The 25,176-nt window shown below is 35.4% G+C and overlaps 1 protein-coding gene across 4 annotated transcripts in view; it reads left to right on the top strand.

The window, feature by feature from the left end:
* The first annotated feature begins 7,350 nt into the window (after positions 1–7,350).
* HMGCLL1 (3-hydroxy-3-methylglutaryl-CoA lyase like 1) overlaps positions 7,351–25,176 on the top strand; it is a 139,286-nt gene continuing 121,460 nt past the window's right edge. For 3 of the 4 annotated variants that reach the window (XM_069488115.1, XM_069488112.1, XM_069488111.1), the window contains exon 1: positions 7,351–7,589. In XM_069488115.1, the coding sequence (XP_069344216.1) occupies positions 7,482–7,589 (108 nt within the window). In that variant the 5' untranslated portion in view covers positions 7,351–7,481. Of the gene's footprint in view, positions 7,590–23,180; positions 23,270–25,176 lie in introns of all 4 variants that reach the window. The other variant, XM_069488113.1, reaches the window with a different exon arrangement.

The following is a 25,176-nucleotide window of genomic DNA, read 5'->3' as shown; positions in this document are numbered from 1 at the left end:
CTTGGGTCTGAATTCTGGGTTTCTTCTTCACTAGCCTTGTGGTGTTAGTGACATAGTTGACTTCTCTGTGCTCAGATGATCTTATCTGTAAGACAGGAATCACAGCAACTTTCCTGTGAATTAGATGATGTGCACACATCAGGCCTGGCACATGATAAATGCTCAGTAATGGTTGGTTGTTGTCATCATCATCATTTAAACCAGTGGTTCTCACCCGGGGGGTAATTTTACCTCCCAGGGAACATTTGGCAATGTCTGGAGATAATTTTGGTTATCACAACTCAGGAGAGGCTACTGGCATCTGGTGAGTAGACAGCTGGGATTGTGCTAAAATTCTTCTAAATCACAACAAAGAATTATCAAGCCCAAAATGTCAATAGTGCTGAGGTTGAAAAATATCAATGTAAGCTATTCTATTGCTGAAGATGAAGTTTAAAGGACAAAAAACATTTTCAAACTGTTGTAAATAACTCTTATTAATCCTAACATTAAATCTGTATCTTATAAACTTCAGCTAAGCAAACTATGAATTAGTAAGAACCAGAAATTTTCATGAACATAAAACTATGAGATATGGAAAAATTTCTAAGGGAATAATACAATAATTGAGGTAATGAATAGAAACAAATAAATAAATAAGAAATTAAAGGAGAAAAGGTGAAATAGAAGACATTGGAGGAATGTCTTCCTAATGAGAGCAATGGGTGGGAAGAGGGGAATCTCAGGAGTATTATTTTAGGCCTCCTGTTCTATTTCCCCCCGACCTCCCTCCTTCCAGGCGTCTGGCATGGATTTATAACTTTTTAGTTAAATTTAAACTTTAAATGGATGAGTGAAAAGTTATCCAAATATCATTTTAAAGTTATAAAAATTAATATTTTATTACAGAATACCTATAGATTATTGCCTTGAAAAGTAAGGATTCCGTATTGGTACATTTCCATTTGTAAATTTAGTGGAGATTTGAAGCTAGCAAAATGCAGGGCATTGAGTAATGCCAGTTATTAAAGCACTCTTATGACTTTCTGCCCTTACAATATTCAACTAAAATGTTCTTGGAATGATGACATTCTAGTAAAAAAGGATTCCGTTATAAAATCAATTTTTATGAATTCTTTTGAGAATTGTACTTCCATGAAAACTCTGGGAAACTGTTGGCAAGAAAATTCCTTTTTCCTTGAAGAAAAAAAAAAAATTTCTTAAATGGTAGAGTAAAACTTCATTAGTTTAGGAAAAACAACAACAACAAATAACCCATATGAATGTGGGCAAAAATATTAATGAGTATTCCAGGCCACAGAGGGGGAAAAAAATGAAAAGAAAAAAGAGGTGATCAGGAGCTCAAAAATCATAATTCCTATCAGATACATAGATGTTTTGATACATGTATGGCCATAATAAATCCATGGCTTGCATAGTTTATGAAAAGTGAAATCACACCCCACAAGGCATGAAGTGTCTGCCTCTCTTAAGTTTTCTTTGGAGACGTAGAACTGAAGCTTAAATCGTAGAAGACAGAACACACATAACTGCTGAAGTTTTTAAGAGAATTCTTTAATTTTATGTTGTTCCCATGGGTAGTACTTATAATGCCATCGGATGTGAAAAGATCCTGGGCTTCATATTTAGGACAAAATTGGGCCCTTTATATAGGGTAGAAGTCCTATAGGAATGAAGGGTCAGAAACTGAGTTCAAATCCTAGCTCTAAAGGAACTCCCATGGGAAAATTATAACCTCTTTGAGCAAGGGTTTCTTTTGCTAAAAGATGGTACAAGAAGAAAATGACCATAAATATATGGAATGTCTTTTTATTATTTATTCTTGAAAATAATGAGATGAGAAATAAAGAGCAAAGCCTTTGACAGACACAAATTTGAACCTGCTTCTTATACTTCCTTTTTACTTTGGAGTAGTTCAAGTTTTTGAGTCTCAGTTTCTTCATCTGTTAAATGGGGATGATAATTCATACACATAATTATACCCAGCAAAGTGCCTCATAGATTTATTCACTTAATAAATACCATCTTTCCTCCTCTGCTTGAGGAGAACAGGTATGATACATTTTAAGACAGCTAAAGATGTATATAAAAGTCTGAATTTCAAAATATATACTTTGAAATTAGTCTATTTAGCACATCTCTTGAATTCATATGGTTGTATGTTCATCTATGATGAAATTAAAATTATTTTAACTATAATATCAATAGTAAAATAATCATAAAGATAAAAATATCATTAAATCAGGTGCTTTTATGAATATTTTTATTTAAAAGTTATTTTAATGTTTTGTTAGCTTTTGGTAGTAATGAGGCCTGTTATCACTCCTGTCTGGCACCTTCTTTTTATCCCGATGGGCTTTATCTACCCAATCCTCTCAAATGTGGTCTCCTTCCTGAAGTCTTCTCTTACTAACACAATTAAACAAGGAGCCTACTGCCTTTTCTTTAATGATTCTGAACTTATATTATCACTTGGCATTTATAAACATACTGCCCTGTTATACATATTTGAGCGATATCATATTTCATTATTAAAACAGAAGTTTCTTATGTTAAAGACTGCCTTATTCATCATTACTTCTCACACAGTATTTTAAAGCTGTATACTTATTATTAAGCATTCATTACTCAATATACATTTGATAAACAATGTACTAACCTGATTGCCGAAAAAGAAAAACTGAATTATTGAGCACCTACTATGTACCAGGCAAAATACTAAGTGCTTTATGCTTGTAATTGATATTGACTTGTTCTCTCATTCAATAGTACTTGATACAATTTCAAAGAATGATATAGTCCATGGGTAAGGGTTAATATAGTTTACCTATTAAGGTCACATTTACTGTAACCCACCAAACTATATCAACTGATTGATAAAAACATTTTCCAAATGCAGTTTGAATCTATAGTTAATGATATGAAAAGATAATTTTATTTTTATATTCATTGGCAAAAAAATACGTGCACTACACCCATCTAGTGAAGTAAAATAGTTGATCAACAGTCCATGTCTGTGTCCTTTGTTTTGCAACATAGTTGGCAAAGCTAATGCTTTTGCATCCTTCTGATTTAGTGAGAGAATAAATAGACTCCTACATCTGGAGAGATGTGGTTTATAGCTTTGTTCTGATTTCAGTATCTAGTGCCAGGTATCCATCACCTGGGGTGGGGTGTTATTTTGGTAAAATAGAACTCATTACTTATTCTCAAAAGAATGCTCTATTTCAGAACAATGCTATTGTTAATGGAACTTTGATTTTAGTGTCCAAATGCCAAGAATGTTTTTAAACACTCTGTTATCCTTCCCATCGCGTTAGATCAGCCAGACATAACATATGTGAGAAGTTATCTAAATTTTTCAGCAATAAAATAGAGATGATGAAAGCTGTGCTTCCCCCTAGGTATCATCCAGTATTGGTAACCAAATTGTTCTCGTCCTTTCTCTTTTATTGTTTAAGGCTGTAGCACATTACTCATGTGAATCTTGCCAAAGTTCTATGGCATTATTGTTTGAGATTCACCATATGTGTCTTTGATCCCTGCCCAGTAGATACTTTGGCTACATGCCAGTTTGGCACTTATTACTATAAGAATTTGATTTGTTCACTTGCTTCTGATTCCACTCATGCTGTCAGCATACAGACTCTTAAATACTCATCACTGGACCAAAGAGATTCACAAGATATCAACCTGTTTTAACTAGACCCTTCTTAACCAAGTATTTGCCACTGGAGAGAATTGATATAGTCAGTCTACCTAGTTATGGGTTGACTGGTGTCTGGAACAAAAATCTCCCCAGGCTCTGTTTTTGAGAGTCTTTTTAAGGACATAGGCAATGCATAACCCTATAATTTATTATAGGGTAGTAATTTATGGTGGTCCTTTTGTACAGAGAAGAGACAGGGAGAAGGACGGGAGTAGATATAGAGGGTATGTGGCTTCTGTCTAGTTTTCTTTCTTGTAGATTAGTCAAGACATCAGAACTATATCGTGAGATTCTTTGACTCTTTGAGTTAAATTCAGTGTTCTTAGTTCATTTCTTAGTTTAAGTCTTAGTTCAGTGTTCTTAGTTCTTGTTTTCTACACTTACTGTGTTAGTATAAAAACTTCAGAATGCATTGAAAAATATGAAACAAACAGAATGATCACAGAAAAATTTCAAGTCAGAATTCTGGTAAATATGGAGAGCTAAGTTGATCTGAGGATTCCCCTCCCACCCCAAACACTGATATCAAGGACATACCCATGAGCTAAATATTGCCAAGGGGCTCGCAAGAGGGCACAGACCTTGATAGCCCAGAACTGAGGTTTTAAGAACCCCAAAAGAAGATACACTTAAGCCAAGGGAAATTTGAGGACAGATAGCTAACTGAACCATGAGCACAAGCCACTGATTTCAAAGGGCCATTCCATACATGGTAGGTGGAAAAAGTTCACCAGGCTCTGTGGGTGAGAAATTTTAAATTCTGCAAGAAAATTGAAAGCAAGTGCCATCATGCATGGTTTTCAGTTTTGGATCCTTGTAGTACCCCAAACTAAGATGCTAACAAAAAAATAAATCTTAGTGCTATCAAGTCAAACTCATTAGAAATCCCAAACAAGCAAGAGTAAAACCATTCTTTAGGGATATTCCAATAACCCATAAAAGATTCCTATACAAAAAAACCTTAATCAAAGATAGGCTTATACAAGCAAATTACCAGTCATCAAGGAAATTCTGTATATACAAAGCAAAATTTCTTTAAAAATGTAAAGAAAAATTGTTATAAACAGAACTATAGTGGAGGATTTCCACTGCTATGCTATTTTGTAAAATTAATTAGATAATTATTAATACATTTATATGATCATATTCTAGCTACCTGCTTTCCTTTCAAAAATAATTAAAGAACATTCTTTAGAGGGTTATTGTAAAAATGTTTTTGATTTTATATATGTATATGTTTAATATAGATATTGTATAGCCAATAGCATCATGGTTTCAAATAATTTCAATCAACATGAAATGGGCATTTAAAGAATTTAAATAAAATAAAAAGCATATATATTCATATAAAAATATTAATTTTTAATATAAAAATATTAATTTTTTCTCTCTGAAAGAAAATATATCAAAATATTTCTAGAATTAGGATTATGAGTTATTTCATTGATATCTTTATGCATCTTCTGTATTTCTCAAAATTTCTACAATAAGGAATAGAATTAGAATGATAGGACAGGATAGAGCCCTGAAACTTGGGGAATCATACATAATTTGGTATTGCTAAAGTTCTGAATGTTTAGCAAATGGGTAGCAGTTGAGACTTGAAATGTAACTAAGAGTCTCAACATGAAAAATTAAATGTTTTTAAGAAACATAACTTCTTTCTAAAGGTTATGGGAAACCTCTAGGAATTTTAAGCTCAGAAGTGTTTATCAGATATGTATTTTCAAAAATTGCTGAGGCTGCACAGTATAAATTTGTGAGTGCAAATTACCACAGAAAACCAGGCTACCGTGTTAATAGTAATAGCTAACATTTTACTGGGTGCCAGAAACCAAGTGTTGAGCACTTTATACATGCTAATTCATTTAATTTTTGCAACAGATGGGAACTGTTATCATCACCCTCTTGTAGATAAGGAAACAGAGGTTAAAGAATTTGCCCAAGATCACTCAGTACCTGGTGGAGCTCGGCTTCCAACACTCGTAATCTAAGACCAGCTCTTAGGGGCTTCCCTACTGCATTATGGTGTTGCCAGCTAAAGAGAGGAGAAGTGGAGCAGAGACAAGTTTATAGCAAGAAAAGAGGGAAAAAGGATGGGTTCAAGATATTTAACTAACATCCCTTATTGACAAGAGTGGGTTTGGGCTGGCTTAGTTTGAGGAGAGAAGGGAGTCAAGAACAATTCAGGAAAGCCAGAATTGAATGTTTTTGCACTTAACAAAATCATCAGTAAAATCACTAGAAAAAACAGGAAGTTTAATTCGTTTTAATTTGCAATGAATGTTTATATCTTCTTCTATTTTAATGACGGAAAGGCAACAAAATAGAAATGGTTTGGTCATATGATACAGTGAGAGTAGTATAGAGTGCAGATTCAGGATAAGGCACTCCACAGATTTGTGGTTTTTAGCAAGTGATTTCTTTGCTGTTCTGATGGAGCCCAAGTCTCTTAACCTGTCATATGGCAAGAGAGAACTACAGTACCTACCACAGAGGATTGCATTATCCTCATTTTAGCTAGTGTTTTTTAGACTTGCAAGTAACAGGGAGGGGTACAGGGAGGGGTACATTGAGAATATTCATTTTAATCATGAAAATAGAAAGATGTACACTAATACTAATTACGAGAGCATAAGGTGTTCCAATTTATAAATTTTAAGCCCTCATGATTTAACATGAAACTTTACTTACCAGTAAAAGGACATCTATTGTCACTCCATTTTATTCATTAGATTAAACATTCTCAAGATATTTGTTCTGTGTGGTTTTGGCATTTATAGGGTTCCAGAAGACTCTGGGCAACTTCCACGAGACCATTCTTGATGACTACGTCTTTTCTGTTAGTTGCAGGCTACTGAACCCACAATGAAGAGTTTTAGAGTGTGACAATTTAAGTGTGCAAATGAAAGTGGTGTGGGGGAGGTAGGGAGGTGGCCTGCTCCAGTACTATCTTCTGAAGTCTCTGCCTCACTAAAGATTTCTCCTATTCTAATATCCTAAGGAATTGTTTAGAATTTTCCATTTGAATACGTTTAGCCCTTAGGGCTTCAACAATTCTGTGCCAGCCTCCTTTGAAAAACTCAAGTCTATTTCAGGGATTTACTGCAGCACCAACTTAGTGGCAACTTACCGATTTAACAACGTACCTCTGACAGTACCACTGGCATCTCTGACCTTCTATCTTTTCTTCTTTATTAGACTGTTGAATATGTTTTAACCTTATCAATTGCCTCAAAAATTTCAAAATCGAGTTTACTGGGGTAAAGGTGAGCTCAACGGTGGACAAAAATCTACACTGAGCCCAAGAGGCTGTGGCTGGGAATGAACAAACTCACCCACACAAAACGCATGCCCTTTCTTTTTAGTGTAGACCCTTTCCTTCCATCTAACTTCTGAATCAGGTGAGAAGTCGGTGGGTGGGCACGTGCAGCTACAATTAGCCTTGAGCGCTCGGCATTGCGAGGAAGATGAGCCACCCTGGACATCCTCTGGCTCAGTTGGCCCCTCTCCGGTCCGGATTCCCGGCGTTTCCGGCGTCCGCCGTAGGTGCCCCTTGCGCCCCCTGCCCCCGGCGCCGCCGCCTGCCCGCCCCCCGCGCCCCGCTCCCGCCCCGCTGGGCGCCGCCGCACTGCGCGGCGCAGGTCCGGTCCTCGCAGCCCGCGCACGGGGGAGCGGGAGGGCGCGCTCCCGGCAGTTTCCCTGCGCGGTGCCCGCCCCTCATCCTCCTCCAGTCTCCCTCCCATCGCCGACTGCAGCCCCAGGCTCCGCCATGGGGAATGTGCCATCCGCGGTGAAGCACTGCCTCAGCTACCAGCAGCTTCTCCGGGAGCATCTCTGGATCGGGGATACAGTGGCAGGGGCGCTCGACCCCGCGCAGGTACCACCTCGCGGCCCAGGGTGTTCCCATCCTCTCGCACACGGACGGCCAGCCTCTCCCCTCGACCTCTTGGTGCCGTCACCCTCATTTATGTCACCTCCGCACCCTAGACCCCTTCCTGCACCAGTTTTGTCGTGTTAGGCCGCACCCTTTCAATGGTTCCCTATCATCTCTCTGCTGTGATTTATAGACCCGCCCCTACAGATGAGATCCAGCAAAATCCCTACCTGTGACCATTTTGCAGGTTGCCTAAAGGAAATGATTCCTCCTCTTTGTTTTCTTTGGAAGGGATGCATTATATTATATAATTTGCTGGAGATAGTGCCCTTATTCTCAGTTTCCTCCTTGTATTGGGTAACAAAGACGACAAATTTGTCACAATGTGAGGCAGAAAAAGGAAAGAAACCAATGCAGACAGACGGTTAGGAAGACATAGTAGGATGAAATAATCAAATCATTAATTATTCCTTATGCATTTGTGCTTCAACAAAATTTAACAAGTATGAAAAAATTGTAAATAACTGTAAATTGTAAAAATCTGATTTCAGATTAAAATTTATTCCCACATTGTTCCTGAAGGCCCATAGTAAGACAGTAGGCAACTTAATATTATCCACACACTTATGATTTAATGCAGTCTCAACCAGAGTGTCAGATAAATGAAGAAAAGTTAAATAAAGAAATTTACTTTTCCCCTTAAAAAGCTTAAAATTTAAAACTTCACAAAATATTAAATAACTGATGATTGCCACACAAATGTTAAAACATGGAAAAAAAGACGGGTACAATGAGGGCTTAGCTATATTTTTTGTAATTATAGACACTGGATGCAAAGCTATTTCTAATTTGTCTTGTGAACAAAATAATAACTTGTGCTGTTATAATATTTTAGTGGGCAGGCATAATTGCACTATGTGACTTTAAATCAATTGTTCTAATATTAGGTGTTCATTTTTCCATAGTATATCCTCAGTTCAGTGTATCAATATGTGAAATTGCAATCTTAGCTCTACAGATTGCAATTCAGCATTTGTGGATTCTTTAAAAGATACTCTGCATCTCATTACTTACAAGATGGCCATTGTCATTTAACTTAAAACGCTTAAGACAATGGGAAATCTTTTATTTTCTTACATGTTTAATGTATCTATTTAATTTTCCTACATTCTATTTTTTTTTTTGGATTTTTATTTTTATTTTATTTTTATTTTTTTTATCATTGATAACAATTTAATTTTACAGAATCAAAGAGTCTAACAGTATATTTTATTAGATACAGTATGTCCTCATAATGTATACATTATTTCTTGTACAATGATATGAAATAATATGGGAAATATTCATGATAAATTATTAAGTGAACAATGCAAGTTAAAAACAACAGTTTCATATTTTTTTTCCCCACCCCCCCTTTCCCAAGTCAGCACCTTCAAGTGTTACCACTCCCCAAACGGTGCGCAATGCACTCATTGTGTAGGCATACCCCCATCCCCTCCCCCACCCCCCACCTCAGTCTGATGTCCAATTGGTGTCGTTCCCAGATTTGTATTTAGGTGATGATCAGGGAAACCAATTTTCTGGTGAGTACATGTGATGCTTGTTTTTCCATTCTTGGGATACTTCACTTAATATAATGGGTTCCAACTCTCTCCAGGAGAACCATAGAGATGTCGTATCTTCATCATTCCTTATAGCTGAGCTACATTCTATTTTGATCTTCCTATTATAATGTTTCCCTAATATATAAAGTTAATGTTCTTAACTTTCCGTATTCAGTTATATAATCAGAAATCTTTAACTTTTTTTCCTTAAGTCTGACACTTTGTATGACTTTCGTTGCTGGATGAAGATGGTATTTCTTTCTCTCTCCCTTTATTTTCTGACTTCTCCATTTTGAGAACTTTAGGGACAATGATAGAAGATTGGCTTCTAAGTAAGGATGTCTACTCTGTTAAGATGGGGAAGCAGTTTAAGTGAAAATGAGTAGGATTACGGATCAAGGAATGTGAGGAATAGAATTTTGGGACACTCAATCAGCCTAATGAAGACTTCTTTTTTCTTTCAGGAGAAAAAGCTATGCCTTCTCTAAATATTGCCTTTTAACTCACTGACTGCTTTGCCTAGACAACTCCTACTCATGTCTCAAATACAGGTTACAAATCACTTCTTTTGTCCACCCCTTTTCTTCCTACAGCATTAATGCCCCTTTCTCTATGTTCTCAGGAATTTTATGTTTTAGTCCCAGTCCTGTTGAATTGTAATTTATTTTCTGTCTTATCTTATTTGAACTCACAGCAACGTTTGCACCTGACACTTGGCTTTTTGAAATTTATCATTTTCCTGGGCCTCTCTTCTAATAAACCTTTACTGCTTTAAGCCCTACCTCTGGTTCCTCAGTCTCATTGGCAGGCTAAGTGGCCTACATCTCCCTGGTGAATGTTTAGGTTCCCTGTGAGTATATGTATTCCTCCTAGAGCTGCTCACCCACGCTCACAGTTTCAGTTACTGTTTGGATATCAGTGTTTTACTGATTTACATTCCCATTTTTCTCTTAAATTCCAGCCCAGTTGTTCACTTGCTGACTTGATATCATCACTTGGTTATCCCAACAGCAACTCAGACTCAACATCCAAAATTTCATTCATGTTCTACTGCTTCCAACCTTGGACCTCCTCAGTATTTCCTATTGTAGGGAATGCCTTCATAATTCATTCAGTTCTGTAAGCCACCAACCAAAAGCTCCCTTCTTTCATTTCCCCACACCCAAAGTATCACTGAGTCTTGCAATTTTACTTCTTGAATTTCTTTTGAACCCATCCATTTTTCCAACTTCACTGCTACCACCAATTTTAAAATGGCATTATCTTTCATATGGATGACTGAACTCTCAAAATAGTCTTGTTATTCTCCATATACCCCCTTTCAGCCCATTGTCTATATAACTTATTGGGAATGTTCTTTATTTCAAATAGAATCATGCTATTTCCCTGTTTCACAACAATCTGTGAATTCCCATTGCTTTTAGGAATGCACACAACTTGTAATATGTTTTCTGAAGCCTCAAATGTTCTTTACATTGTATCTCTCAACAGCATCATTTTAAACTATTTTCTCTTGTTCTTGCCACTTTAGCCACAGTGGCCGCCTTTGAATTCTCTAACAAATCACGTTCCCTCTGGAAACATGATGTTTTCCCTCTGCTAGGAGGATTCTTTTCAACTAATTAACTTCTATTCAACCTTCAGCTCTCAACTTGGACGTTACTGTCTCATGAAACCTTTCCCAGACTTTCAAGGCCAGCAGCCTTTGTTATACTTTTATTGCATGGTGACTTCTTTGTTATATATAATATGAATTATGCATTTATTTTTGTGATTATTGGATTTGTAATCCCCTGTGAGACATGGAGCACAGTAAGAGCAAGGAGGGTATCCACCACAGGATTCTCAACACCTAACAATGTCTGGTTAGTTTTTGGTGGCCAGTAATACTTGCTGAATAAATAAATGAATGAATGTTTACCCTTTCTAGGCCACAAGCATCACATGCTGATGAAGACAATGAAATTCTTCTTAGTGTTTGTTCAGGGTCCAAAACAATGATTGGCAAATTGTAGTTCTTTCATAAATATTTGTTGAATGGATGCAAAATCAATGAGAATGAGGACATATTGTCAATAGAGTTTGGTCTTAGTGCCTGTACATGGATATTATTGCTGTTTGTGTCTTACCTTTTCATCTCATAGAACCTAGTCGTGCTTTCATGGGGAAATGAGATGCAAATAAAATCTGGAGGCTGTGAAGAGACAGCAAAGAGCCTTAATCAATTGTCCACTGTAGAATCGGCAGAGAGAATCATGAGTAGAACTGACTTCTGTGATAGGAAGTAAGTTTGCAGTTGAACAGATGGAAAGTCTATATTTTGAAAGAATGCTGTACTAGGCAATAAAAGAGTGGAAACCTAGATCTTTTTCTGGTAGCAGCTTACTCTGTGATTTTGTGCGTATAATGGCATGACTAGACTTTAAATTTTCAGTTTACACATTAGAGATATTATATTCCTATTAAATTATTAGGATGAAATTAAATATCATAGGTGTACGTGTATACAAATACAAATAGATACAATTGAAGTTTAACAGTGGGTCAATGTGAATGACCCTACTCCAGGTCCAATAATTAAATTTTTTGCATCTCTTCATTTTTGCTAATGACAGTGATTTTGCAGAAAAGTCTCTTAATAGACGAAGAGGTTAAAGTTGCTCATTCCGTGATTCAAGCTATTTCTTAGGGCTTGTTTTATTTTCTATATTTATCTCTGTTAAAATGAGTATAATGAAGCTGGCTTAATTGGTATGTTTAAGATTTTGATTACATTTAAAGATTCTGGTGAAGCAGTTCCTCTTTGATTTTCAAGTGGGGCTTAAGCAATAGCAAAATTTCTTCACATATTAATGCCCTGTTGCAACAACAAAATTTCCAAAGATCTAAATTCTAACATAAACAATGTTTCAAACCTATTATATTTCTAAAAATAAAATTGTAGATTATGTGAGATTAAATTTATAGTTTTTTTTTATTAAATTCTGATCCTTCATATTATATTCGCTGTCAGCAAAAATTATGATTCAAAATGAAGTTATTTGGTGCTAAAGAGTCTCTGGAATTTAACCTCAATGTATTATATTTCTGCTTAAATGTAATCATAGGATAATGTAACTATATACTTTTAGCTTGCAGCTATGTAGTCGTTTGTACATTTACTAAATATTTTACGATGATTAGGGAGGAATTTTCAGAAAGTAACCAAACTACCATCCCAGTATTTGTTTTCTATTTGTCTCGTGTGTTCTTTGTTCCTCCTCCCCTTTTTCCCTTCTTTTTTGGCTTCTTTTGAAATAATGTTTTTTTTTTTTTTTTTTTTTTTTTTGAGACAGAGTCTCACTCTGTTGCCCAGGCTAGAGTGAATGCCGTGGCGTTAGCCTAGCTCACAGCAACCTCAAACTCCTGAGCTAAAGCGATCCTCCTGTTTCAGCCTCCCGAGTAGCTGGGACTACAGGCATGTGCCACCATGCCTGGCTAATTTTTTCTATATATATTTTTAGCTGTCCATATAATTTCTTTCTATTTTTAGTAGAGATGGGGTCTCGCTCTTGCTCAGGCTGGTCTCGAACTCCTGAGCTCAAACGATCCGCCCACCTTGGCCTCCCAGAGTGCTAGGATTACAGGCGTGAGCCACCGCGCCCGGCCGAATGTAGTATTTTTATTATTCATTTTCCCACTGCATTAACATGTGAGTAATATGCTGTTTTTATATACTCTTAGTTGCTGTCTATAAGATGTCAAAATACAACCATGACTTATTAAAATATAATATAAATCAGTACTATTGCAACTTGTTAAAATACAAATGTAGCACTTTACTGCCTTTTGTTTTTATATTTTTCTTGTCACATATGTTTATTCTCTTTATGGTATGTTTACAAAATAGACTTATACAGTCAATATCCATTTATATTTATGTAAAATATTTTTCTTTCCTTTGCTCTTTATTCTTTTCTTCATCTAATAATCTCTTCCATCTAACATTACTTTTCTTCAGCCAGAAGTATTTGCTTCAATATTTTCTTTAGTAAAAATCTAGTGATGATTTCTTTCAGTTTTTCTTGGTTTGAAATTACACACAGACACACACACACATATAATGTTTGTAAATATAAATGAATATTGACTACAAACATAGATTTATCTAAATAATTAAAATACATAACAGCAGCACAAAATGCAGATTTCTCAACAGATATGGTAGGATCCAGAGACAATGAAATCAGCTGTTTGTCTTATTTTTTGTCTTTTGATGATAACATATCATTCATTCTCTTTTCTTTGTTTTTGGTATTACTATGGTATATCTAGGTATAATTTGCTTTGTATTTTCCTGGCTAATGGTTTGTAGCACTCCTTGGATCCACCACTTGATGCTTGTTGACTTTCACATGTTTTGAAATATTTTTAAACCATTTTTTCTTCAAACATTGTGATTCTTCTTTTTTTTTTAAAATCCTCTAGTTGAGCCTACAACTAGAAGAATCTTAGAACTTTCACTGTGCCCTATTTATTTCTTACATTCATTTTTGTATTTTCATCCTTTCTTTTTTTCTCCATGTTTAGTCTGAATATTTTCTTCTCATTTATATTCTATTTCACTGATTTCCTCTTCAACTTTGTCAAATTTGCTGCTAATCTAATTTATTGAGTTCTTTTTTTTTTTTTTTTTTTTTTTTTGAGACAGAGTCTCACTCTGTTGCCCAGGCTAGAGTGAGTGCCGTGGCGTCAGCTTAGCTCACAGCAACCTCAAACTCCTGAGCTCAAGCGATCCTCCTGTCTCAGCCTCCCGAGTAGCTGGGATTACAGGCATGAGCCACCATGCCCGGCTAATTTTTTCTATATATATTTTTAGCTGTCCATATAATTTCTTTCTATTTTTAGTAGAGATGGGGTCTCGCTCTTGCTCAGGCTGGTCTCGAACTCCTGAGCTCAAACGATCCGCCCACCTCGGCCTCCCAGAGTGCTAGGATTACAGGCGTGAGCCACCACGCCCGGCCTAATTTATTGAGTTCTTAATTTTAGTTATTATTTTTGAGTTACAAAGCATTTCTATATGATTTTTTTAAAATAGCTTTTGAGTTATATTTTTGAGTTATAAAGCATTTCTATATGATTTTTTAAAATAGCTTTTAGTTCTTTTCCACGATTCTCTATCTTATCATGAATTCTTGAATATTTGTCAGAGTTATTTTAAATTTCCTGTCTGACAACTCCAATATCCAAATCCCCAGTTAGTTTCTTGTATCTTCCTTCCTGGTATGCCTACTAAATTTAAGTAAGTCATATGTTAGACACTCTGGTATGAAAGAAATTATAGACATGATTTGAAGCTCTGAATGATATTATTCTTCTCAAAAAAGTATTTCTCTTTTGCTTTTGTCAAACAATAACTTTAGAGATAACTTACTTTAAGTCAATCAGGTGCTTAGCTGATATGAGGTTCAGTATACTTTATTTGTGAGGGCTTGTGGTTTTCTCTTCACCCTTACTTTTATTTTGTAGCCTTTCAGAGGTCCTAGCTAAAACCTATGGTGTTTACCGGGATCTCTCCTGCTTGTTGGGACCTGAACTCAAAATATTTCCTCTTCAGTCTTGTAAGGCTCCTGGAAGCTCTGATTATCTTCTTAGCTTCTCAGTTGCTGATACAGAATTGGCAAATACCTTAAGAAGAAAACTCATGCTGAATTTTGGCCTCACCACTTTTTTTCTTCTGCACAGTATATTGGCCGCTGAAGTACTCACTACCTTGGCAACTTTCTAAGGCTATCAAACAAATGTTTTCCATTAATATTTTATCCAGTTTATCTGGTTGTTCTCAGCGTTGTTCTGAACAAGCTAGTCAGCCATTGTTGAAAGATTAACAATACAACAGGGAAATTAAATTTTAAAATACCAACTTTGCCATTTAGTTTAAATTATAAAAATATATTAATTTACCATATTGCAAACAATTTTGAAGTGTTTACATTCCAGGTAATATGTCTGCTGTTTAGATTATCAATTTAAATTTTAAAGAAGGAATAAAAAAGATTGCTTCATGAAAAATATTTTATGGAAAACCAATCAATGGTTTTCACTATGAAGAAAAATTGTGAAAGATAATGGAGATATTTTCTAAACAATATGAAAAGTTACATTATGCCCAATTTCAATATCTGGTTTTAGAAGAACAATATACTATTTACTCCCTCTTTATGTGTGACATAGTTTAATAAAATTTGAACAGTTTAGTAAAATAGTTTAATAAAATTTGTTCAATTAATGAATAACAAAATGGATAGTTCCTTTATAATATTTTATCTCTATTGACATATTTATCTCATGTCTTTCCATTATATGGGTATAAAATTGGTAAAAGTATTTTTTTATTATTATTTACCTTTTCTTTTTATTCTTATGTTTTGCATTGCCTCTTTTTGTTCCTGGTACATTCTCATATTCTCTCTCTCTGTAAGCCTTTCTATATTTTATGAATTCATTCAAAAAATGTCTTGTAGACTTGTTGATCCTCTTTACTATATGTGTGTGTTTGTATCTGTTTATGCGTGTATGATGTGCTAGCAGCTGATTTCTATTTTTTGAAAAAAAATCCTTTTTCTTCTCTATTTTCTTTGGATTAATATTTTAATTTTCATTTAAATATTTAGCTTATTTTAGTTTTTGTAAAAAAAACTTGCTTTTAAGACTATTGTTTTGCTTATATATGTCTTCTAAACTGCTCATCTGATTACTGTTCCTCCTTAATTAGGTGAATTTCACTTTAATGATGTTTGATGTGACTGTTGATATGTTAATACTATTTTCTGCCATATCTATCAGCCTTACTCACCATTTTACGTTTCCTATTTTTAAGGCTGTTTGTGCCTTTTTGATATTCTTATTTCACATTTAAATCACTACCGTTTGGAGCAAAAGATATATTTTGAAGAATGAACTCACTCACCTTGAAAAAAAGACAGTTTCATTTTTACACCATGATTCTTCACATAACACGTCCCAGGCACATTGCCTTTCTCAGGATCCTTTCTGGTAATGTAAGACATCTGACAGATGAGGTGATAATAGTGAGTTCCAAAGACTTGTAATACTGATTTGAGGTCCAAGATTTAATCATGGGCACAATAAATTTAGAAAGTCGAAAGGATAGGTATTTGTGGTCAGAGGCTTAATAGATGAACCATCACAAGCAATAATAAGCCCTTTTTATGACCATGTGTATTAATGGTTGTAATGGAGTAAAAGTCCAGTGAATTTCACTGAAAACCCAATATTGGATGGAAGATCCACCAGGACATTGAATATACTGCAGAATGTGTTTGGATTTGGGATGAAGGTAATGCTGGTGAACTAAGTCCTAAGGTACTTGATATATGAGAGAGAAAAGTCGTCAAGCAGAGATAAAAGACAGTATGGACAAATCACATGGATCTCAAAGAAGCAGGGGCTTTTATACAAGTAAAAATAAGTAACAGTCTTTAAGAAGTAATGGAAACTAAAGATGCTGTCCATCCTCCAGTCACTAAGCAAAGAAGAAGAGATAGTCTCTACATGGGAGGGTTGCAGGTGAGGTGCTTTACTCAAGGGTAATCAAGGCCTCATTTAAGGCCAGGAGATAATAGGACTGTTATTAAGGAGGTTGAGAATGTAGTGGAGCTTCTTAACTATAAAGCTGATTTTCCAGATGGAAAAATAAAAAGACTTGAATCTCACCATAACAGGAAAGGAAGAGAACTATGCAGGGTTCTACAGGAGGAGTAGATCATTTGGGGGAATAATATATTGGGAAATGACTAAAGAGAACGGGATCGTGAAGTAAGGGGGTTACCAATTGAATAAGTCTCAGCAGTCTCATGGTGGCTGTGTCTCTGGGTATTTCAGCATTAGCCAAGTCCTGGATTTATTGCATTTCAAGAGATTTCTCATCTCTGCGTCATGAAGACTCTAGATCTTAAAGCCACCTTTAATTTAAATTGACTTATATGCACTTTTTTTTGTTGTTTTTGAGACAGAGTCTTGCTCTCTCGCCCCAGCAAGAGTGCAGTGGCGTCATCATAGCTCACTGCACCCTCCAACTCCTGGGCTCCAGCAATACTCCAGCTTCAACCTCCCTAGTAGCTGGGACTACAGGCAGGTGCCACCACACCTGGTTAATTTTGCTGTTTTTTATAGAGATGGGTTCTCAGTCTTGCTCAGGCTGGTCTTAAACTCCTGAGCTCAAGCAATCCTCCTGCCTTGACCTCCCAGAGTGCTAGGATTATACGCATGACCCATTTTAGTGCCCGGCCGTTTATATGTGCTTTTGAAGGAAAGTTCAAGGCTGTTCACATTTTGATTCCTGAAGGAAAATACCTGGCTTGTGCATGCTGAGACCAAGGCCAGAAACTCTAGGGGGGTTTCCGCACCATTAGGAAGTTTGCTCTTTAGTGTTTCATAAGAGATACAGTCATTTTATATTCTTATCTTTTATTTTTAATTAATTAAGGTATGTTATTTGGAATGGTTTTCCTATTCCAAGGAATTTTATAGCTATACAGATACCACTATTGAATGCTCAATATGTACCAGGAACTGCCTAACTTGTTTATATGCAATAGCTCATTTAATCCTCATAATCATCCATTTTATAGATTTAGTAATTGTGATACAAAAAGCTTAAATAATGTGCTCATGGTCAGCAGCTAGTGAACATCTGACCTATGATTTGAACTTAAGCAATTCTACTTCCAAAGCCTGAAATTTTCACCACTATGCCAGTGCTTCCTAAACTTTTCTGGTGATAGGAATCACCTGAGATGTTTATTAAATATACAGGAAATTTTGATTCAGCAGCTCTGAGTTGTAGCCCAATTATCTTTATTTCTGCTTTACTCAATTTTGGTAAACACTGTGTTGGACTGTGCTGTTACCCCACCACCCCTATATCTGCTGTCAAAAGGTCATGTTTCCTCTAATCTGTCTTTCCAGAGCTCCTGGCTCCTGCCCATGAAAAAAAGACTGCTGTGAGTTTTGACTTCCCTTCTATCCTTTTTAAGGTTGAGACTAGAGTTCTGTCTGGAATAGAATTGCATTGGATACAAAAGGAAAAACAACTTGGTTTCCAATAAATTTCCTGTTCCCTTCAATCTTCAATACTTTCTGTCCTTGGATTCCTGTTGGCTCCTGTATTCTTTGCTTTCTCAGATTCCAGCTGGCTTTCACATCCTTCCCTCCCCCTACTCTGTGTTCTTGTTTTTTCATTAGCTCTGAGCTCCTCCAAGTCTTCTGGCTTTCTTTATGCTTATTCACTCTGTGCTGTAACTTTCCCTGACCCTTTCTTCTTTCTCTCCTTGTCTGCCCCCTTCTAAGCTTAACTGTTATTGTTGTTTCATTTTATTTTCCCTCTTCTACCAAGGAGCTAGACTGTGCATACCCATATCTTTATGGGTCACTGTCATGTAACACATGGTTTTGAAAAGAGATAAAGGAAAATAATATATTTGGAGACTATCATAGTAACAGAAATTCTGATTTGAAAGTAATTGTGCAGCGTGCCTGAAGCCCTAAGAACAAAAGCAATGTTTAGTATCTCAGCTTCCTATCATTGTTCTGACCATGTTGTGTTGGTCTAAGTAGGAGATGCAAATTAGCTGCCCAGCTGAGCCACATATAACCTTTGGAAATATTTGCTTTAGACTGTACTTAAAATATAAGTACATGTGAATGCCTTTAAGCAGAACTTGCACTATTTATTCATATACTTAGCTGCTTCAGGCATCAAGGTTATCTTTCTGTGCTTATGGACATTTGATTTGTGATGCTTGATGGACAATGACATGGGCACATTTTAATGAGACCATCCAGGACATTTCTGAACATTGCCATGTTTTTCAACAGTGTAGAACCTAATCATAATCACTCAGCAAGCAGGAAATTGTCTTTAAATTACCAAATGGTTGCCTTCTTCTCTTTTGGAAAATCTCCCTTTTTTTGAGTGATTAAAATTCAGTCCTAAGTGAACACTCAAGTGTTTTTAATTTCTGTTCTTGGATCTAACCCTATTTGTAAGCCAATTTTTGTGTTCTTTTATTACAGAAAATAATATCGATTAGTGGAGCTTGTTTCCAAAATATTAATTCTAAAACAAGACTTTATATAAAAAGAATTTTATGTGAAGATGATTTTTAGAATTATTCAGATTCTTGGAGGTTTATATTTTTAAACTTTTTTTAATATAATTTATATGAATGCCAAGCAATAACAAGAATGGAAAAGCTCCTTGAAAAAGGTTTGAAAAATAGACAAAATCTGTGGTTTCTAGGCAATGATGTAGGGACCAGAGTTGTGAGATCCAAACACTTTTGATAGGAGGAACTGAGATTTCCTCCCCTGCAAGAACTGGGCACTGGCATTCTGATATTAGCAGGGTGGTAGGGACCATTGTGTGGGAGGAGGACAAAATGTTATGAAAAATAGAACCATTAGAGCATCTATCACAAGGGCATCACCCAAGCCACATTTTCATTCTTCATAGCTGTATTCCTTTAAAAGCTCATTTCTCCATTCCGCTTTTTATTTAGATCATTCTTTTTTCCTGCAATTCTTCCTCGCAATTCATTTAAAAACACAAGCCTGTAAACTTGTTCTAATTCAGTGCATGGGGAGTTAGTGATGACAATAGTGGTCTTAATGGTGGAGGTGGATTTGAAGGTCAAGTGGGATTTGAATACAGAGTTCCTGGTCAGAGTAAGATGATGGAAGATTTATGGGCAGAATTAGTAGAGTGAAATCATAGAGAGTTACTCCTTTAGTTATATGTCTGTGTGTCTGGGTGTGTGTGAATATGTATAATCTATCCCTGTATCTATGTTCATCTATCATCTCTTACAGGAAAAAAATGTTGCAAAGGCCCCATAATCTTAAAAATTGTTTTATATTTTTATATGTGATTGGGGGACAGATGGTCCCTCACTTTTTACAGGAGTTGAGCCTACATTTCTCTAGTATCCTTCACCTTTCTCTCTGCCAATCCCAATTCTTGTGTAGTGCTTAGTGAATTTGTTCTTTTCTTCTTCACTGAAGCAAGTTCCCTACCAAATATGGTTGAATAGCTTGAAATGTTTCTTTATTAATTATATATATTTATGTATATATAATTGCACTGCTATATTGAAGTCTTCTTAAAGGGCACAGCTATATTTTATTTACTTTCCTGTTATCCTGAGGACCTAAATACTTAGATTCTCATTAAATATTTATAGAAGTAAATAGTTTGTAGATGATAAATATAGCAAATATCCATGGTATAGACTTCAGGTGATTTTAGCCAAATTAACTGCCTTTTGGATCAGCAAAAGTATGTATTTTATTACATCAAATTAGTAGTTTTAGATCTTTTTTACTCTTTTTCATATTGGACTATGTCTACTTTTAAATTCTGGTGCTATTTTTAGGAAATTTGAAAACCTATTTGTATCCTTTCTTGGCTACTATTGTAAAGGCCGGGGACATTAGGATCTAGCTTTTCGTGCATTTTTCACATCTCTGTATTTATTAAGTTAATTCACACAGTGCACGATACGCATGTTCACAGGACTCCATTTTACAGGAGAAGCAGTGGAAACACTGAGGGGTAGAATGATTCCTTCAGGGTTAAGCAGCTTCTCCGTTGCAGTGTTGAACCTGTGGTCTCCAGTTTAGGATACAGCATTTGGGCTCCATAGTCCTCCAATAGTAAGTGCGTCAAATGTCACCTTAGGCTTGTAACTTTCCAAGTTTCGCTTCTTTGAATTTGTGAAGTAGGGAAATACAGATGGCAGGAAACTTCAACTACATAAAAATGCCTTCAATACAAGTTTTATTCTATGAAATCAGCATTTCATAGAGTCTTTCTGGTGAACTTTATTAAGAAGCAATGGGGCCTAGGAAGCTTGACAAACAATGAGGCAGGAAACCCCAAGGAGAACACGTCTGTCAGACATTTTTCCTTTTGGGTTTTCCTTCCAAATATTTTTGGATCTTGAAGGAAGCGGAGTGGCTCTCTGCCACCACTTTCATACATCTGTAACCCACTGGGTGTACAGAGTCTGGCATTCACTTTTTAAATTCTTTACTCGATCTGTATTTATTTCACTGTGAAATAGAAGCCGATCATAGGTTAATGTTGAAGTCAAAATATAAATCTTATTTTCCTTAGACACGATTTCTACTTTTGAGAATTTTGATTTAAGAGCCGATAATTCCCTAATTTTTAAAATGATATGGGACAGTTCAAACCTTGCCTTTTACAGAAAGCTGTGAACCTGGTCAAATGTTAAAACTGAGGGTAATTTGGTGCTCTGTTTGCCTGGGTTTTAGAACTGCATTTAAAAGACATTTCCAAGACCTATGGAGAAACAGATGTAGTTATTCAGAGTTTCACTCATGAATGTCTGCTATCACTTAGCCCTCATTCCCTTATGACAAGATTTTAATATTTAATTTAATATAATTCTGCTGAATGTATGCTATAGAATATACTGAAAGGAAAATTTGAGCTAAAGAAGATAAAACATAAAGCATGCATAAATGCTTATCTCTAGAGAGCTAGATCTCTTAAATCTACTTGCTCTGTGAAGAATGTATACAGATGTTGACCTTTTGATGAGAAAGAGTTAGTGATCACTTATTAAATAAAATGTCAGTCATTTGTCTTTAATGAAAAAGTATTAAATAGGGGCAGCAGTATTATTTTAACATACTTGCTCTAGATTTGCAACTGACACCACATGGGACAAATGAAAGATTATCTGAGATACAAAACGCCATGTTAACTGTTAATAGAGTAATTAATAAGAATTTGGAAAATTATATAATAATAATATCAACTATTCTTTATCCAATAGTGAACTTATTCCAGTGACTTTGCCAAAGGCTTTACATAATTTCTGAATTCTTATAGTTCTGCAAAGAAGATTCTGTGGTTCTCATTTTCATTATGAGGAAACAGGGGCTCATAGAGTTGATAAAACTATCTCCAGGCCACTCACCTGGTAAAGGTACTGAACTTGAACATACACCAGGTTCCGAAGCCTGTATTTTTTTCACTACATAATGTCAGCCTATTGACTGGTAGGAACTTTAGGTATAATAACATAATTTTTTATCTAGTACTCATTTTAAGGTAACTTTTTTTTTCTTTTAACGTATTAGTCAAGTTCTAGATTAAGCTGTCACTTTAAGGAAACAAACTGCCATTGGTTACAAATGCTTAGGTTTGATGTAGCTCAACTTCCATCATTAATTCTTTTTTAAGACCCAATATTTACATCCTGAGGTGGAAGAACCTGAACAAATACTTTTTTCCCATGGAGACAGGTTATATAGACTTTTAAAGTTACTCCATAGTTTTTTGAAACCTTTCATGAGCTTCTCCTTTCACTCTGTGCATGCCACCAGACTGCCTGTTAAATAGCTTTTTAGGATATTTCTGATACATTACTTCCTTCCTTCGTTCTTCAGGAAGTAGCTTAAACTCAGGGCAAGTACAGTGGACTCAAAAATCATCAAAAAGATCAAATTTATATAAAATATATGCTTATTTGGTATTGCATACAGATGTTTCTTGAAGCATATAAAACAGCAGTTGCCCATCATTTGTCACAAGAAACATAAAAGTAAAGCGAATGAAACAAATTGTACTCGATTGATCATAGAATAAAAAAGATAATGTGTGAGAAAGAAAAAAATAATATCAAGGCAGTTGTTCCAATACCCACAACCCTACCCCTAATATAGTAACTTCAGTCTAATAATTCCATTTGGGAAATGAGGAGCCTCAGGGGCCAGCACCGGTCACACTATGGCAGAACACTTGAACTTAATTTTATACTATTACAGAATGCACTTTGATGAAGCTTTGCTGTCCTTCCATTTGTGCTCAGCATTTCTAAAAACTGTGCTAAATGTTGAGGTGGCCAGGAGTTCCCTATGCCCTATTTCGAAAGCTCCTTATTTTTCCTCTCCAAAGGAGCATTAGTCTGTGAAACTGCATCGTTGACCTCTCAGGAAGCCCTGAGCCCATGATACTTGGTGGTACTTCTCCCTCTTTTGCCAAAGGCAAAAGCATGAGAAGCCCAGTAACTTCGTCCCAAACTGTTGGGAAAGGAGAACAAAGTATGTTCGTTGTCATTAGTTTTATATGAACTCCTATTTAGCTAATTTTAATGAAGCTAGATGTAAAACTGGGTATAAGGTTCTTTAATTACTAAAACTACATGTAATAACTTTCTTTTGTCTTCAGATTCATAGTGTATTTGGAAACATTTCCATTTGGAAACTTTTACAAAGTTTAAAATATTTAAAATGGGCTGAGATGTGTTATAAAATAATATTTCATTAACTCCAAGGAAGGAAAATAAATGCGGACAATTAAATTTATGCATAATCAGTAAAATATACAATTCTCATATACAAAAGAAATCATAGGAATTTAAAATCAGAAAAACTGGGCATATCTTATACAGTCTAGCTATTTGTATTAATATTACAATTGTGGCAAAGCATAATTATATTTGGTCTATAAGGTGTCTGTTTTATTTCTTATATTTTGGCCTTAATGCCCCCACCAAGCATATGTCAACACTTTTTTAGATCATTAAATTATAATTTGTTAGTTATCACCAATTAAACATTTAAATGCTTTTCAAATGTTTATAAATTTTAGTGGTCTAATTTTCATAAGGGCAAACATTTATTGCTCATGAACTTGTTCCTATAAATGTGTATGTATTTAACATGTGTTTGCATATATACATAGCCACTGAAATTGACACATCCATGTCCAGATATGTTTGTGAATGTATAAATGTAAGTATGTTATGTAGGTTTATGTATATGAATATATGTATGGACATATTTATTACTGTTGGATAAATGATAGTATAACAAGGCATATTTTTGGTGAGTTAGAGCACTCCGAGGAAAGAGAGATTAGGACCTGGAGCAACTGAGGACATTTTTGTATAAGCTTGACATAAGAGGCAGTGAGAGGGACCATTGAAAAGTGGGTGTGTAGGAGAAGGCATTGCTAAGGGTAGAACCTCCACAATGCCTGCTCTGTTTCGTCTGCCTTATAGTTGATTTGCTTAGCCTGTTCTGCTAGTATCTTTGAGTGTCCTTGTGACTTCAAAATATTATCTCAAATAGGTTTTCAAATAACCATTTTAAATTACTAGATTTGTTCTTGAATGGCTTCAGGCAGTTGGACCTACTCTTATTATTACTAGACAAATCCCATGTAAGTCAGCCATTGATGTTCCAACCCTGTCCCTCCACAAGAACTGAAAGGAGACCCTTCAAAGGCAGGGCATCTGGTGGTGGTGGCAGCAGATCTTGAGTCCTTTCTTGAACAATCATCTCTCATTCCTTCAAAGTATTTGGCAATAAAAATAGTGTGTGTGTGTGTGTGTGTGTGTGTATGTGTGTGTTTCAGTGCACTCTAACATATATAGATGTTCCTGATATTAATATTAATATTTCTAAAATACTGCTGGAAATTTAAAGAGTGATAGAAAAATGTTGAAATGACTTGTGAACTTTGCAAGGAGCTTTTATAGATTCATTTGAGAATATGGTGTTATAGTTTAAATTTTTTTCCATTATTTAGTCCAGCATAAGCTGAGAAGACCTACTTGGAATGGTCCAAGTGAAAAAAGATAAATCATTTCCACTTAGAGATCAAAGAGCGGTATTTGAAAGAAAGAAACTAGCAAGTGCTATTCAAACTAAGGAATTGGATATTATAAAAATTGGAGACTAAATTTTTATCTGTTACATTATATTGATAGAGGGATTTTTATCAATTTATAGTTGATAGTGGTGGACTGTTACTTAAGCATAATCTTATAGTTTTTTTTTTTTTTTTTTTTTTAAGGTAGCTTTTAAGCAAGAGCTGTGGCTTTCAAATTGTGGTCTTTGGGTCAGCAGCATCACTATCATCTGTGAACTGGTTAGAAATGCAAATT

The sequence above is a fragment of the Eulemur rufifrons genome, chromosome 15 (genome assembly GCF_041146395.1).
Source record: "Eulemur rufifrons isolate Redbay chromosome 15, OSU_ERuf_1, whole genome shotgun sequence".
NCBI lineage: Eukaryota > Metazoa > Chordata > Mammalia > Primates > Lemuridae > Eulemur > Eulemur rufifrons.
The sequence above is the reverse complement of the archived record's forward strand: the minus strand, read 5'-3'. Positions and strand labels throughout refer to the sequence as shown.